This window comes from Anomaloglossus baeobatrachus, chromosome 4 (genome assembly GCF_048569485.1).
Source record: "Anomaloglossus baeobatrachus isolate aAnoBae1 chromosome 4, aAnoBae1.hap1, whole genome shotgun sequence".
Lineage (NCBI taxonomy): Eukaryota > Metazoa > Chordata > Amphibia > Anura > Aromobatidae > Anomaloglossus > Anomaloglossus baeobatrachus.
In genome coordinates, this window is record NC_134356.1 from 438,894,053 (window position 1) to 438,909,286 (window position 15,234).

The window sequence follows — 15,234 nt, forward strand, 5'->3', positions numbered from 1 at the left end:
AGCCTCTCTCCCCCCAGCCTCCCCAGCTTCAGCCTCTCTCCCCCAGCTTCCCCCAGCATCAGCCTCTCTCCCCCAGCTTCCCCCAGCATCAGCCTCTTTGCCCCCAGCCTCCCCCAGCATCAGCCTCACTCCTCCCAGCCTCCCCCAGCATCAGCCCCCCCAGCATCAGCCTCCAGCCTCCCAGCCTCCCCCAGCATCAGCCTCCCCCCTCCCAGCCTCCCCCCTCACAGCCTCTCCCAATATCAGCCTCCCCCAGCATCAGCCTCTCTCCCCCCAGCCCACCCAGCATCTACCTCTCTCCCCCCAGCCTCCCCCAGCATCAGCCTCTCTCCTCCCAGCCTCCCCCAGCATCAGCCTCCCTCAGCATCAGCCTCTTTCCTCCCAGCCTCCCTTAGCATCAGCCTCCCTCAGCATCATCCTCCCTCCTCCCAGCCTCCCCCAGCATCAGCCTCTCTCCTCCCAGCCTTCCCCCTCCCAGCCTCCCTCAGCATCAGCCTCCCTCCTCACAGCCTCCCCCAGCATCAGCCTCCCTCCTCCCAGCCTTCCCCAGCATCAGCCTCCCCCAGCACCAGCCTCTCTCCTCCCAGCCTCCCCCAGCATCAGCCTCTCTCCTCCCAAACTCTCCCAGCATCAGCCTCCCCCAGTATCAGCCTCTCTCCTCCCAGCCTCCCCCTCTCTCCTCCCAGCCTCCCCCTCCCTCAGCATCAGCCTCTCTCCTCCCAGCCTCCCCCAGCATCAGCCTCCCTCAGCATCAGCCTCCCTCCTCCCAGCCTCCCCCCTCCCAGCCTCCCCCAGCATCAGCCTCCCCCTGCATCAGCCTCTCTCCTCCCAGCCTCCCCCACCATCAGCCTCCCTCAGCATCAGCCTCCCTCCTCCCAGCCTCCCCCAGCGTCAGCCTCCCCCCATCCCAGCCTTCCGCAACATCAGCCTCCCCCAGCATCATACTCTCTCCTCCCAGCCTCCCCCAGTTCAGCTTCTCTTCCCCCAAGTCTCCCCCAGTATCAGCCTCTCTCCTCCCACCCCATATGCAGATCTCCAGTCTGCATTAGAGACACCCCCACGCTCCTTATGAATCTTCAGCTCTGCGAGCACTTACCTGCTCCAGGGCCCGCCGTCATCTTCCTGGCTCACGTGAGTATCCTCTTCTGACACCAGCTTCCATCGCGGCGTTCACTGCGGCGTCCTGCTGTGAGCTCTGCATGTGAAATCCATACAGCATTGGACGCAGCACAGAGGAAGGAGCTGATTGGCGTGCCTGTGACCCCGGAAGTGCAGGCGCCGGCAGTCGTCTTAATTGACGTGGATACAAATAAATAAAGTGCGCCTCTCCCCCCTCCCCCCTCCGAAAATACAGTGGATTTAATGAATGTGTAAAAAAAAAAAAATTTTTTTTTTTTTTTTTTTTTTACTGCTAGAAGGTGCCGCCCCCTGCATCCTGCCGCCCTAGGCACGGGACCACGGGTGCCTAATGGTAAATACGGCCCTGACAGTACGGCCTGTATTCTATACATTATACAGTACGGCCTGTATTCTATACATTATACAGTGCGGCCTGTATTCTATACATTATACAGTACGGCCTGTATTCTATACATTATACAGTACGGCCTGTATGCTATACATTATACAGTACGGCCTGTATTCTATACATTATAAGGAGATAAATTTGTAGGATTGTCCAGCAAACAGGTCCAAAATTTAAAAGTAAAAAATTTTCATCTTAGATAAAATTCCATCACGTCAAGTACACAAAACATAGAGCAGGAGGACGCGTTTCGGATATCACATCCTTATTCTGTCTCCATGATGGGGGGCGCCATCTTTAGCGCTTGGGTTTTTTGCGCTTCACTTAGGGCAATGTGTCAGTGATCCACTTTCACACCCAGCACACTATTGGCTGGTCTTCAGGACAAGACATGGGGCACTGGCTCCTGCAGTGGCCACTGATAAAGCTGCCCCTGCTGGAATATTAATATGGCTACAACGTGACACCGCCTCACACTTCCTGGAGCACGTGCTCCCCACCACATACGTGGCAATGCTTTGTATATTATGGGTGGAAACAGCAATAATATATTTATTTCGTAACGGTCGTGACCCGTTGGCTCGGAATTGGTCACTATCATTTTTTTTCACTGAGGGGAAATTTACGCCCCTCACAAACTTCATCGCACCGCGAGGCATGCCGGGTAATGTAGTTTTGAGCCTTGGACGCACGCTTCGGTTTACCTGGTGTCAAACTACAGTTCCCATGAGGCAGCCGCGTGGCTTGCAGTCATGGGATGCAGCGGAGGGTGCAGTGAGGAGAGCACAGAGTGTGAATGAAGGCTGGAGAAACTTGGTGATGAACTGCAGAAGTAGTGGGCACTGGCAGGAGGCAGGCTGCACGTACGGAGCCCCGAGGTGCAGTGTGGGCACATAGTGGGTACGTGCAGGGAGCAGAGGACATGTAGGGCATCTCAGCTGGCAGGATATAAAGCAGGGTGTGAGCGGAGTCTGCGGGCAGGAGTAGTGCACTGGGCACCACTGGCTGATGGGAAGAGGGGCTGATGCCAGAGGTACCAGCCATGCCAGGTGTGGAGGGCAGAAGAGGTAGCCAGGACCCTCTCACTGAGGATCACAAGACTTGTGGGGACCCCCCCAGAGGATCTGCGCCCAGGCTGTGCGGACATCTGGCCAAGCTCTCGGGGAAGGGACCCTTGAGGAGCTTCAAGACTCGTTGGTTTGTGTTTGACCCAAGAAGGTGCCATCTGTACTACTTCAAAAGCCCCCAGGACCCCCAGCCCCTGGGGCACATAGACATTGGCGATGCCTCGTTCAGCTACGACATGGAGGCAGAAGAGGGGCAGTTTGAGATCCACAGCTCGGGCCGGGTGGCCATCGTGCGGGTAATTATGGGCTGATTGTGTTGTGTGCCTCTGTCATGTCCCTGGGGTGACACTCTCTGCTGTACCTGCATCTGACAGTTGCTTGTCACCTATTTGTTCTGTTCTCCAAGATGGAAAACTTAAGCTATGTCTCTCCAACTGTTGTAAGACTACTACTCCCATCATGGTATGCGCCTGAGAGGTTGTAAGACTACTACTCCCATCATGGTATGCACCTGAGAGGTTGTAAGACTACTACTCCCATCATGGTATGCGCCTGAGAGGTTGTAAGACTACTACTCCCATCATGGTATGCGCCTGAGAGGTTGTTAGACTACTACTCCCATCATGGTATGCGCCTGAGAGGTTGTAAGACTACTACTCCCATCATGGTATGCGCCTGAGAGGTTGTAAGACTACTACTCCCATCATGGTATGCGCCTGAGAGGTTGTAAGACTACTGCTCCCATCATGGTATGCGCCTGAGAGGCTGTAAGACTACTACTCCCATCATGGTATGCGCCTGAGAGGTTGTAAGACTACTACTCCCATCATGGTATGCGCCTGAGAGGTTGTAAGACTACTACTCCCATCATGGTATGCACCTGAGAGGTTGTAAGACTACTACTCCCATCATGGTATGCGCCTGAGAGGTTTTAAGACTACTACTCCCATCATGGTATGCGCCTGAGAGGTTGTAAGACTACTGCTCCCATCATGGTATGCACCTGAGAGGTTGTAAGACTACTACTCCCATCATGGTATGCACCTGAGAGGTTGTAAGACTACTACTCCCATCATGGTATGCACCTGAGAGGTTGTAAGACTACTACTCCCATCATGGTATGCACCTGAGAGGTTGTAAGACTACTACTCCCATCATGGTATGCACCTGAGAGGTTGTAAGACTACTGCTCCCATCATGGTATGCACCTGAGAGGTTGTAAGACTACTACTCCCATCATGGTATGCACCTGAGAGGTTGTAAGACTACTACTCCCATCATGGTATGCACCTGAGAGGTTGTAAGACTACTACTCCCATCATGGTATGCACCTGAGAGGTTGTAAGACTACTACTCCCATCATGGTATGCACCTGAGAGGTTGTAAGACTACTACTCCCATCATGGTATGCACCTGAGAGGCTGTAAGACTACTACTCCCGTCATGGTATGCGCCTGAGAGGTTGTAAGACTACTACTCCCATCATGGTATGCACCTGAGAGGTTGTAAGACTACTACTCCCATCATGGTATGCACCTGAGAGGTTGTAAGACTACTACTCCCATCATGGTATGCACCTGAGAGGTTGTAAGACTACTACTCCCATCATGGTATGCGCCTGAGAGGCTGTAAGACTACTACTCCCGTCATGGTATGCGCCTGAGAGGTTGTAAAGGTCCAGTCACATTAAGCAACTTACCAGCGATCCCAACAACGATAGGGATCGCTGGTAAGTTGCTAGGAGGTTGCTGGTGAGATGTCACACTGCGACGCTCCAGCGATCCCACCAGCAACCTGACCTGGCAGGGATCGCTGGAGCGTGGCTACACAAGTTGCTGGTGAGCTCACCAGCAACCAGTGACCAGCCCCCAGTCTCCTAGTTACAGCACACATCGGGTTAATTACCTGATGTGTGCTGCAGCTACATGTGCACAGAGCAGGAGCCGGCACTGACAGTGAGAGCGGAGGAGGCTGGTATCAAAGGTAAATATCGGGTAACCAAGGACAGGGCTTCTTGGTTACCCGATGTTTACATTGGTTACCAGCCTCAGCAGAAGCTGGCTCCCTGCTCACTGCACATTAGTTGTTGCTGTCTTGCTGTCACACACAGCGATCTGTGCTTCACAGCAGGACAGCAACAACTAAAAAATGGCCCAGGACATTCAGCAACAACCAACGACCTCACAGCAGGGGCCAGGTTGTTGCTGGATGTCACACACAGCAACATCGCTAGCAACGTCACAAAAGTTGTTCGTTACCAGCGATGTTGCTAGCGATGTTGCTTAGTGTGACGGGACCTTAAGACTACTACTCCCGTCATGGTACGCGCCTGAGAGGTTGTAAGACTACTACTCCCGTCATGGTACGCGCCTGAGAGGTTGTAAGACTACTGCTCCCATCATGGTATGCGCCTGAGAGGCTGTAAGACTACTACTCCCATCATGGTATGCGCCTGAGAGGTTGTAAGACTACTACTCCCATCATGGTATGCGCCTGAGAGGTTGTAAGACTACTACTGCCATCATGGTATGCACCTGAGAGGTTGTAAGACTACTGCTCCCATCATGGTATGCCCTGAGAGGTTGTAAGACTACTGCTCCCATCATGGTATGCACCTGAGAGGTTGTAAGACTACTACTCCCATCATGGTATGCACCTGAGAGGTTGTAAGACTACTACTCCCATCATGGTATGCACCTGAGAGGTTGTAAGACTACTACTCCCATCATGGTATGCACCTGAGAGGTTGTAAGACTACTACTCCCATCATGGTATGCGCCTGAGAGGTTGTAAGACTACTACTCCCATCATGGTATGCACCTGAGAGGTTGTAAGACTACTACTCCCATCATGGTATGCGCCTGAGAGGTTTTAAGACTACTACTCCCATCATGGTATGCGCCTGAGAGGGTGTAAGACTACTACTCCCATCATGGTATGCGCCTGAGAGGCTGTAAGACTACTACTCCCATCATGGTATGCGCCTGAGAGGTTGTAAGACTACTACTCCCGTCATGGTACGCGCCTGAGAGGTTGTAAGACTACTACTCCCATCATGGTATGCGCCTGAGAGCCACAGGAAACTAGCATTTGTGGTTTCTTCAGATGCAGGATACATACCTTAATGGGAAACTGTCAGCAAGAACATGGTGCCCTAAGGGTGGGCAGCGAGACTGCCACAGAGCCCAGGATCCTAAAATGTGTTGTATAGAAAAAATAGTCATATTACCATCGGGCGTGGAGAGACGCAGCGGCACCCAGGGTGGCATACAGTGCCCGTGACAACTGTACCAACCAGTTTACTGTTCTGTATTTCTCCAAGCCCAATGTCTGATTTATGAGTTCTGTCATTTTAAGTGTTAATCATGGGGAGGAGTATCCACTGGGCACCTCACCATTAGATTATTCTGGCGTACTATCACTGATGGGTCTCTTTATACAGGCATACGTACCGCCGTGCCTCTGTCTACAGACGTACGTACCGCCGTGCCTCTGTCTACAGACGTACGTACCGCCGTGCCTCTGTGTACAGGCGTACGTACCGCCATGCCTCTGTCTACAGACGTACGTACCGCCGTGCCTCTGTCTACAGACGTACGTACCGCCGTGCCTCTGTCTACAGACGTACGTACCGCCGTGCCTCTGTCTACAGACGTACGTACCGCCGTGCCTCTGTCTACAGACGTACGTACCGCCGTGCCTCTGTCTACAGACGTACGTACCGCCGTGCCTCTGTCTACAGACGTACGTACTGCCGTGCCTCTGTCTACAGACGTACGTACCGCCGTGCCTCTGTCTACAGACGTACGTACCGCCGTGCCTCTGTCTACAGACGTACGTACCGCCGTGCCTCTGTCTACAGACGTACGTACCGCCGTGCCTCTGTCTACAGACGTACGTACCGCCGTGCCTCTGTCTACAGACGTACGTACCGCCGTGCCTCTGTCTACAGACGTACGTACCGCCGTGCCTCTGTCTACAGACGTACGTACCGCCGTGCCTCTGTCTACAGACGTACGTACCGCCGTGCCTCTGTCTACAGACGTACGTACCGCCGTGCCTCTGTCTACAGGCGTACGTACCGCCGTGCCTCTGTCTACAGGCGTACGTACCGCCGTGCCTCTGTGTAACAGGCGTAGGTACCGCCGTGCCTCTGTGTAACAGGCGTAGGTACCGCCGTGCCTCTGTGTAACAGGCGTAGGTACCGCCGTGCCTCTGTGTAACAGGCGTAGGTACCGCCGTGCCTCTGTGTAAAAGGCGTAGGTACCGCCGTGCCTCTGTGTAAAAGGCGTAGGTACCGCCGTGCCTCTGTGTAAAAGGCGTAGGTACCGCCGTGCCTCTGTGTAAAAGGCGTAGGTACCGCCGTGCCTCTGTGTAAAAGGCGTAGGTACCGCCGTGCCTCTGTGTAAAAGGCGTAGGTACCGCCGTGCCTCTGTGTAAAAGGCGTAGGTACCGCCATCACACATGCTGATACATGTCCCCAACCTGAGCTAGTGTTAGGCTTTGTGCGCACTAGAAATGTGAAGTTTCTCAAGAAAATTTCTTGAGAAACTTCTGGGAGTGAAAGATTTCCGGACCTCCTGAAAAAATCCGCACCAAATCCGCATGCGGATTTGCCGCGGATTAGCCGCGAATTTGCCGCGACTTTCCCGCAGGTTGTTCCCTGCGGATTTTGCAGGCTGTACTGCCGAAATCCGCAGGGTACCTGCGGAAAAGAATTGACATGCTCATTTTCTCAAGAAATTTTATCAAGAAATTCTTCTCAAGGAAATTTCTTGACAAAAATCCGCACAGTGCGCACAGCTATTTTTTTTTCACATAGGATTTGCTGGGAAATGTCTGCACAAAGATTGCAGACATTTCTCAAGAAATTTCCGCGGCAAATCCGCGGGTAAATCCGCGGGTAAATTGGTCTAGTGCGCACATAGCCTTAGTCTATGCATTTGCAAAAGGGGACAGTTCTGTACAGTTAAAGCGACCCTCCACCCTGGCACTGAAAAGTGATTGTATATTTGTCATTTATAATCACCTTAGTGGTGGCACACAACCTGAGCAGAGGAGGCAAAGGAATGGGCAGCAGATAGGGTGACAGTACATGAGATGTATGGTGGTCCTTCAGTGCAGGGTGGATCATGGATCACTTGGTTTATGGGATCAGTCATTAAGACACGTGGTTTTTGCACTTACTGTAAGGCTTTATTCAGAATTACGTTTTCTATGTACTTTTTTTGTGTTAAAATGTATCCAGTTATAGTCCTTTTTCACGTGCCCTGTTTTTTTTTTTATTTGTGTGTGTGTTTTTGTTTTTTTTGTTTTTTTTTTCTGAATAACCAATTGTCAACAAAAAAAAATTAAATCAACATGTCCATATTATATATTTTTTTATTTGTATATGATTTACATGAATGGCTCAGCGTAGCACTCCAGGGGTGAGTGCTGTCCATTTTTTACTGTTTAACTTGTAGAAAAAGCTTGGAATTTTTTTTAAAACGACATAAACAGATGGCACACTGATAACAAAGATGGACACACGGACCTACATAGGACAAAAATCACTACAGCACTGATTAAAAACAGTCTTTAACCCCCCCCCCTCCCAAAAAAAAACCCATCTGAGTGGGACTATAGACCTATACATGAGGTGTATTCCCAACAGTGGGCACGGTCCTGGTGGGTGCAGCGCCATCTGTCCTACACAGGGCCCAGTGTAACCAGAGCTCATCCCCTCTGCATGTTTTTTTGCGGTGGATCCTTTGTGTGGAGAGAACCTCGGTCTGCTGTACCATTACAGATAGACACCAAAAGGACACTTTATCCTCTGATGATTGGGGCTATGAAATCACTGACTGTATAAGCCAAGAGGTTTATTCTGTATCATTCGGGAACTTAGATTGCCATCCACCTACAATAGCATGAGCTGGCCCACAGGTTCCCTTTAAATAATGAATAATGTCTGTATATTGTGTTATAGGATATGCCATAAATAAATGATGGCTGCGGGTCCCCTTCTGACACTATGGCCACAGGTTGGCACATCCAATTGAATGAATGGAGAGATGGTTGAATATGTGCTTGGCTCTTACCATTCATTTCTTTTGGGGTATATTCACACTTGGGGTTTTTTAAGTCAATCCAAAAACGTTGAGTTTTTCAGGTAGAAACATTCAGGAAACTCTGGTTTAAGGCCCTGTGCGCACGCTGCGAATTTACTGCGGATTTTGCTGTGGATTTGCCGCGGATTTGCTGCAGAAAATGTGTCTAACATTGCTGCAGTCATTCCCCAGCAAATCCTATGGGTTTTAAAACAAAGCTGTGCGCACACTGCGTTTTTTTTATACCCTTGGATTTGCCCGCGGATTTTCCACTGCGGAATTAATGAGCATGTCACTTCTTTTCCGCAGGCACCTGCGGTTTTTGCCATAGATAATGGTAAAAACCGCGGGGACCAACTTGCGGAAAATCCGCAGCAAAACCGCGGGTGCGGTTTTACCGTGGTTTTTACCGCGGGGGTGGGATTCTTCAGAGGGTCCATTTTTTTTTTTTTTTCCTAAGAAAAAAGCACTTTCTAGTGCGCACATAGCCTAAGAGGTTTTTTTATTTTCTAAATTGGGCAATGCCTAGTCTGGAGAGGCTTTCTTCAGTGTTTCCAAGTAGTGTGCACTTTCTTTCTTTTTTTTTTTTTTGTTTCCACTAGGAAAAACTCCACATACAGAAATGCATTGGAAGAGATTTCCATGGGTTTTGAGGAGGATTTGGTGAGGATCTGCTCCAAAAATACTCTTACAGGTACTTTGCACGCTGCAACATCGCTAGCCGATGCTTGCGATGCCGAGCGCGATAGTCCCCGCCCCCATCGCACATGTGATATCTTGTGATAGCTGCCGTAGCGAACATTATCGCTGCGGCAGCTTCACACGCACTTACCTGCCCTGCGACGTTGCTCTGGCCGGCGACCCGTCTTCTTCCTAAGGAAGCTGGTCGTGCGGCGTCACTGTGACGTCACACGGCAGGCGGCCAATAGAAGCGGAGGGGCTGAGATGAGAGGGATGTAACATCCCGCCCACCTCCTTCCTTCCGCATTGGTGGTGGACGCAGGTAAGGAGATGTTCCTCGCTCCTGCGGCTTCATACACAGCGATGTGTGCTGCCGCAAGAACGAGGAACAACATCGTATCTCCTATTGGTGCGACATTATGAAAATGACCGACACTACACAGATCACCGATTTCCGACGCTTTTGCGATCGTTTATTGGTTCATCTAGGCTTTACACGTTGCGACGTCATTACCAGCGCCGGATGTGCGTCACTTTCAATTTGACCCCGACGATATCGCAGTAGCGATGTCGCAGCGTGCAAAGTACCCCTTAGGCTATGTTCACATGTTGCGTTCTTTCTGCAGCTAAAACCTGCTCTCTTGGCAGTAAAAAAAAGCTCTGTTTTTTTGCTGTTTTTTTTTGTCATTTGTCTACAGTATGTGTTCAAATAAAGCTAGTTTCATTCATCGCAAAAGCAGCAAAAATACATCTGTTGTGTTTTTGCTGCATTTTTGCTCTCTCATGGCTTTCAATGGGGGAAAAATGCTGCAAAGATGCTGAAAATATGACCTGCTGCTTCTTTCAAAAATGCAATTTTCAATTTATCAGTAAAAAAAAAAAAAATAAATAAAAAGCTATTGTGTGCATGAGATTTCTGAAACCTCATAAATTTAGTTGGTACTACAAAAAGCAGCTGGGTCACTCCGTGGTAACTTACGTTACAGTCACACGCCAAAAACTGCGTTACTAATGGCTACAGACTGTTCTCTGAAGGCAGGCACAAAAGTGAGTGATTGTATTTGTACATTGAACTATTCTCAATAGATTTATGTTTTCAACAATAGAAATTAAATACAAAATGCAACGTTATTACTTGGTAACTTACGTTTCTTTTTGTGTAACGTAAGTTATCAAGTAATAACATTGTATTTTGTATTTAATGTGTATTGTTGAAAAATCAAACTGTTGAAATCGATTGTATATTGTACATGGAACTATTCTCAATCACTCAGCTTTTAATTTGCATAAATCAGCAAAAAAAAATGCAACTTGTGAACATGGCTTTTAACTGTCTTCACACTGTTTATTTTATTTTATTTATTTTTTTTTAAGTCCCGGAAATAGCTGATTATGCTTCAGAATGGTGTAAGGGTTAAGACGTCTTTGTTCTACCATAGAGGTGGCTCTCACACCTTGGCCCTGTATCAGACATTTGGTGTATCCTGTGGATGTGCCATCATTTTGTAATGTGGGAATCCCCCTTTTCTGTGTCTAGTGCCCTCCATATGGAGAGGATTGTGCAGAATATAGGAGTAGTGTGTGTTTACCCGGTCTATGGCTCATGCACACGGCTGTTTTATGACTCCTTTTTGAACAAAGCCACAACAGAGCAGCTGTAGAGGGTTCAGGAGTCGCCTCCGTATTATGTCCTTTCTATTTTCTCTAGAAGCACGCAGAGGAGTTTTTTTGTTGGTTTCAGTTTAATGTAGAGATAATAATAAAAATATAATAATAATTTATTCATTTATATAGCGCTATTAATTCCACAGTTCTTTACATACATTGGTCATACTGCCCCCATTGGGGCTCACAATCTAAATTCCCTATCAGCATGTTTTTGGAGTGTGGGAGGAAATCGGAGTACCCGGAGGAAACCCACGCAAACACAGGGAGAACATACAAACTCCTTGCAGATGGTGTCCCTGGTGGGAATTGAACCCAGGACCCCAGCAGTCTTGCAGTGCTAACCACTGAGCCACCACAAGACTGCAGTGCTAACCACTGAGCCACCACAAGACTGCAGTGCTAACCACTGAGCCACCGTGCCGCCCCATGTATATTTCTGCACATGTGAAGGAAGTCTGAGCCTGTGTGCCATCTACAATGGTGCACCCATGTATGTGAGCCCTCAGGCTAGAAGTGACCAGTGTTCCTGGCACGCATTGGTATACAATAGCAAGCCCCACTCGGGTATATAGGGAGACACTGCGTGGGATAATGTACTGGTACATGAGACTCCTGAATATATTTATGTAGGGATTCCAAGATTTCTCAGCCTCCTTGCCTTCTTTCTGGAATGGAGGCCATCGCTTGTTTCCTGATTACCAGACAGTCTAAACAGGCCGCCAATCACCCGAAAAACAAGCAAAAACCTTGGAATTACTTTTAGCCAACTTAAAAATCCTCTCTCTCGGCAGCACATTGCCCCTGTAGACGTGTGATGTGCCGCTGATAACCCATCAATGCTCTCTGTGCTCAGACTGCAAGAGGAAATCCTTTATTACACCAGAACTTGCACAACACGGCGTCCAGTAACAGTGAGGGGAGATTCTCCGGCAGCTCCAGGGGCTAAGATCTTCAGAATCCTATTAATTGAATAAATATAATTGTTACATCAAGTAGGAAAATGTATTACTAAGAATAATCCAAATGATATACAGCAAATTGCCAAATTGTGTTTTCAGAGAGTCAGCAAATGTTGGGAAGTGTTTGTTTTAGGGTTAATAAACACAGGGTGAAGGTCTGCCAAATGTCGGCATTGTATGTGTGCGGACAGGTGATGTAGTGAGTATATACAAGAGCGAGACAGATCTTTATTACACTTCTATTAACAATACAGTTATTTAAACACTGAAAAATAAAACTCTTTCCCAGAAAATCGTAGTCACGGTATACTGCTAGGGTGTACGAAAGACAGAAAAAAATGTCAGCTCACTCAACCAGAGGTTCATTGCATGGAAAAATCACTGAGCCAATGCATTCAAAGGTAAAATGTAGAAAGATGAGTGTAACCAGTAACCAGGATCCTCTATTAAAAATATATTTTACACCGTGTGCAGAATTATTAGGCAAGTTGTATTTTAGAGGATTTTTTTTATTATTGATCAACAACTATGTTCTCAATCAACCCAAAAGACTCATAAATATCAAAGCTTAATATTTTTGGAGGTTGGAGTGGTGTCTTTTTTACATTTGGCTATCTTAGGAGGATATCTGTTTGTGCAGGTAACTATTACTGTGCAGAATTATTAGACAAGTTAATAAAAACCAAATATATTCCCATCTCACTTGTTTATTTTCACCAGGTAAACCAATATAACTGCACAAAATTTAGAAATAATTTCATTTCAAGTCATTTTTGACATGCAAAAACAAAAACAAAAAAAATGAGTGACTAATATAGCCACCTTTCTTTATGATGACACTCAGCAGCCTACCATCCATAGATTCTGTCAGTTGCTTGATCTGTTTACGATCAACATTGCCTGCAGCAGCCACCACAGCCTCCCAGACACTGTTCCGAGAGGTGTACTGTTTTCCCTCCCTGTAGATCGCACATTTTATGAGGGACCACAGGTTCTCTATGGGGTTCAGATCAGGTGAACAAGGGGGCCATGTCATTATTTTTTCATCTTTTAGACCTTTACTGGCCAGCCACGCTGTGGAATAGTTAGATGCATGTGATGGAGCATTGTCCTGCATGAAAATCATGTTTTTCTTGAACGATATCGACTTCTCCCTGTACCACTGCTTGAAGAAGTTGTCTTCCAGAAACTGGCAGTAGGTCTGGGAGTTGAGCTTCACTCCATCTTCAACCCGAAAAGATCCCATAAGTTCATCTTTGATGATACCAGCCCATACCAGTACCCCACCTCCACCTTGCTGGCATCTGAGTCGGAGTGGATCTCTCTGCCCTTTACTGATCCAGCCTCTGGCCCATCCATCTGGCCATTCATCAAGAGTCACTCTCATTTCATCAGTCCATAAAACCTTAGAAAAATCAGTCTTAAGATCTTTCTTGGCCCAGTCTTGACGTTTTATCTCATGTTTCTTGTTCAAAGGTTGTCGTTTTTCAGCCTTCCTTACCTTGGCCATGTCCCTGAGTATGGCACACCTTGTGCTTTTTGATACTCCAGTAACGTTGCAGCTCTGAAATATGGCCAAACTGGTGGCAAATGGCATCTTGGCAGCTTCACACTTGATTTTCCTTAATTCATGGGCAGTTATTTTGCGCCTTTTTTGCCCAACACGCTTCTTGCGACCCTGTTGGCTATTTGCCATGAAACGCTTGATTGTTCGGTGATCACGCTTCAATAGTGCAATTTCAAGACTGCTGCATGCCTCTGCAAGACGTCTCACAATTTTGGACTTTTCAGAGCCCGTCAAATCTCTCTTCTGACCCATTTTGCCAAAGGAAAGGAAGTTGCCTAATAACTAAGCACACCTTATATAGTATGGTGGTGTCATTACACCACACCCCTCCTCATTACAGAGATGCACAGCACCTGATTTACTTACCATATTTTTCGCTTTATAAGACGCACTTTTGTTCCCCCAAATTTCGGGGGAAAGTAGGGGGTGCGTCTTATAATCTGAATACACTGGGTATTTTTTATATATATATATATATATATATATATATATATATATATATATATATATATATATATATATATATATATATAAATACACACACTCTACAGGGTCCAGGGGAGGTGGGGGCTGGTGAAAGCTGCGGTGAGGCAGTGAAAGATCTCCTGCTCCCGCTCATATTATATGCACTGCCTCTGTCCATCACCGTGGTGCTGAAACCGCACCATGGTGATGGGCTGGGGGAGCGGTGCATGTTATATGTGCCTTCGCTCCCCTTTGATGGCACATGCCCCCCCTGAGTTAGATATGGCCCCCATACTGCTGCCCATGGTAAAATAAAACACTCTTTACTTACCTCCTCCAGCGTGTCTCCAGGTGTCTCCCTGATCTCTCTGCTGCCACTGCGATCAGGCACGCAGAGATGATGTCACTCTGCTGTGCCGATCACATGGCCGAAAACAGAGAACCAGGAAGTGGAGGAGTTCAGCAGCACGGAGGGAGACACGCGAGGACAGCGCTGCAGAAGGTAAGGAAAGAGTGTTTTATTTTACTATGGGCAGCAGCATGGGGGCCATATCTAACACAGGGGGAGGTGTGCCATCCATAGGGGGCCATATCAAACACAGGGGGAGGTGTGCTATCCATAGGGGGCCATATCAAACACAGGGGACATGTGCTATCCATAGGGGGCCATATCAAACACAGGGGACATGTGCCATCCATTGGGAGCCATATCAAACACTGGGACGTGTGCCATCCATAGGGGGCCATATCAAACACGGGGACGTGTGCCATCCATAGGGGGGCCATATCAAACACGGGGACGTGTGCCATCCATAGGGGGCCATATCAAACACGGGGACGTGTGCCATCCATAGGGGGCCATATCAAACACGGGGACGTGTGCCATCCATAGGGGGCCATATCAAACACGGGGACGTGTGCCATCCATAGGGGGCCATATCAAACACGGGGACGTGTGCCATCCATAGGGGGCCATATCAAACACGGGGACGTGTGCCATCCATAGGGGGGCCATATCAAACACGGGGACGTGTGCCATCCATAGGGGGCCATATCAAACACGGGGACGTGTGCCATCCATAGGGGGCCATATCAAACACGGGGACGTGTGCCATCCATAGGGGGCCATATCAAACACGGGGACGTGTGCCATCCATAGGGGGCCATATCAAACACGGGGACGTGTGCCATCCATAGGGGGCCATATCAA

The 15,234-nt window shown here is 48.5% G+C and overlaps 1 protein-coding gene across 1 annotated transcript in view; it reads left to right on the forward strand.

The window, feature by feature from the left end:
- The first annotated feature begins 2,267 nt into the window (after positions 1-2,267).
- TBC1D2B (TBC1 domain family member 2B) overlaps positions 2,268-15,234 on the forward strand; it is a 118,093-nt gene continuing 105,126 nt past the window's right edge. Inside the window, exon 1 of the mRNA XM_075345502.1 lies at positions 2,268-2,888. Within this exon, the coding sequence (XP_075201617.1) occupies positions 2,550-2,888 (339 nt within the window). The 5' untranslated portion in view covers positions 2,268-2,549. The remainder of the gene's footprint in view (positions 2,889-15,234) is intronic.